The sequence below is a fragment of the Rhagoletis pomonella genome, unplaced genomic scaffold (assembly GCF_013731165.1).
Source record: "Rhagoletis pomonella isolate Grant_MI unplaced genomic scaffold, Rhpom_1.0 Rhpom_scaffold_00002, whole genome shotgun sequence".
Taxonomy (NCBI): Eukaryota; Metazoa; Arthropoda; class Insecta; order Diptera; family Tephritidae; genus Rhagoletis; species Rhagoletis pomonella.
The window spans coordinates 35602764-35604032 of NW_023458556.1; the positions used below are offsets into that span (position 1 = coordinate 35602764).

A 1269-nucleotide genomic window follows, 5' to 3' on the forward strand; every position below is an offset into this window, starting at 1 on the left:
AATTCTACGGGGGAAATCAAGAAAGTGTGTAACTTGTACACACTTTCGTAGTAAATTTGCGCACACCACAGCAACTATATTACGCTCTAAAAAGTCCGAAATTTAAACAAACTATTCGTCGAATAATCGAGCATGTAATTTCGCGAATAATAAGGTAGGAAATCAGTAACCTACCTTTTAGGTAGGAAATCTACACAATTTTTTTTTAGAGTGTAGGAAGGAATAGCAGGGAATATGCCATCCTAAACTGGGGCTTTGTATGTACGTATGGAAGACCGAAATAACCCACTGCACTATGGGTAGTTGGATCAGTTTTTGTGCAAAAAGTTGTGTTTCGTCCTTGCTATTTTATAAAGGAATCCTCAAACCAATTAACTTTTTATCTTTTTTTATAAAAAACGAATAAATAAATAGTTTTTATTAATATTTAGAAAAAACTGCATTCAAACTTTTTTAGTAAAACTTTAATTAAAAAGTTGCCCATTTATATCCATCGACCGTCAACATAGAGTTTTTTGCGGGAAATCATATGCCAATCAATAAAAAAATCATGTTTTTTCAATAATCTACTTGTTACAACTAATTATTGCCACAGAAAAGGATCAAATTACCCATCGTGCACTGCTTCGGATAATAGTAAATAAAGTTAAGCCATAGAAACGTGACTAAGAAAAATAATAAGCAGAAAAATTATAGAAAGATTATTACACCTGATCCTCACTGTCGTAGCTATTCAGAATATAATAAAGCGAGAACACCTGGATCGGTTCTTTTTTTTTTGTTTTTTATTATTTATAGTTTTTTCATACACTTTATTTCTTCTCATGAGTTTTATTAAATCAAAAATTACAACAAAAGCAAATAGGTATCACCAAAAATATATATCAATAATAATATTTTTACCTTTGTGATAAAAGCTACACTGTCTCCTTAGTATCTGTAATGGTCGGGTTTAAATGGACCAGACTTCGGCACACCCAAATATTTGGATTGGTCACCGGATAATTTTGTCAATTTTACGCGAAATTTCTCCAAATGCAGGCTGGCCACTTCTTCGGCGAGCAAAATAATATGACGTCCAGTGGAGAGCGTAGAACGGTCCACTTGTGGCTTAACATTTATCTTCTCCTTGGCATTGGCATTAAGCTAAGCTACATCAATTTCACAATCGAAATGACCAATGTTGCAAACGATCGCATCGTCGGGCATTTGTAAGAAGTGGGCGCCAGTGATGATGTCCTTGCAGCCAGTGGTGGTTACAAAAATAGT

The 1269-nt window shown here is 34.0% G+C and overlaps 1 protein-coding gene across 1 annotated transcript in view; it reads left to right on the plus strand.

Moving 5' to 3' along the window:
- LOC118753116 (adenosylhomocysteinase-like) overlaps positions 1-644 on the plus strand; it is a 2585-nt gene extending 1941 nt beyond the window's left edge. Inside the window, exon 6 of the mRNA XM_036487981.1 lies at positions 596-644. Coding sequence (XP_036343874.1) covers positions 596-644 — 49 coding nt within the window. The remainder of the gene's footprint in view (positions 1-595) is intronic.
- Positions 645-1269: the final 625 nt, after the last annotated feature.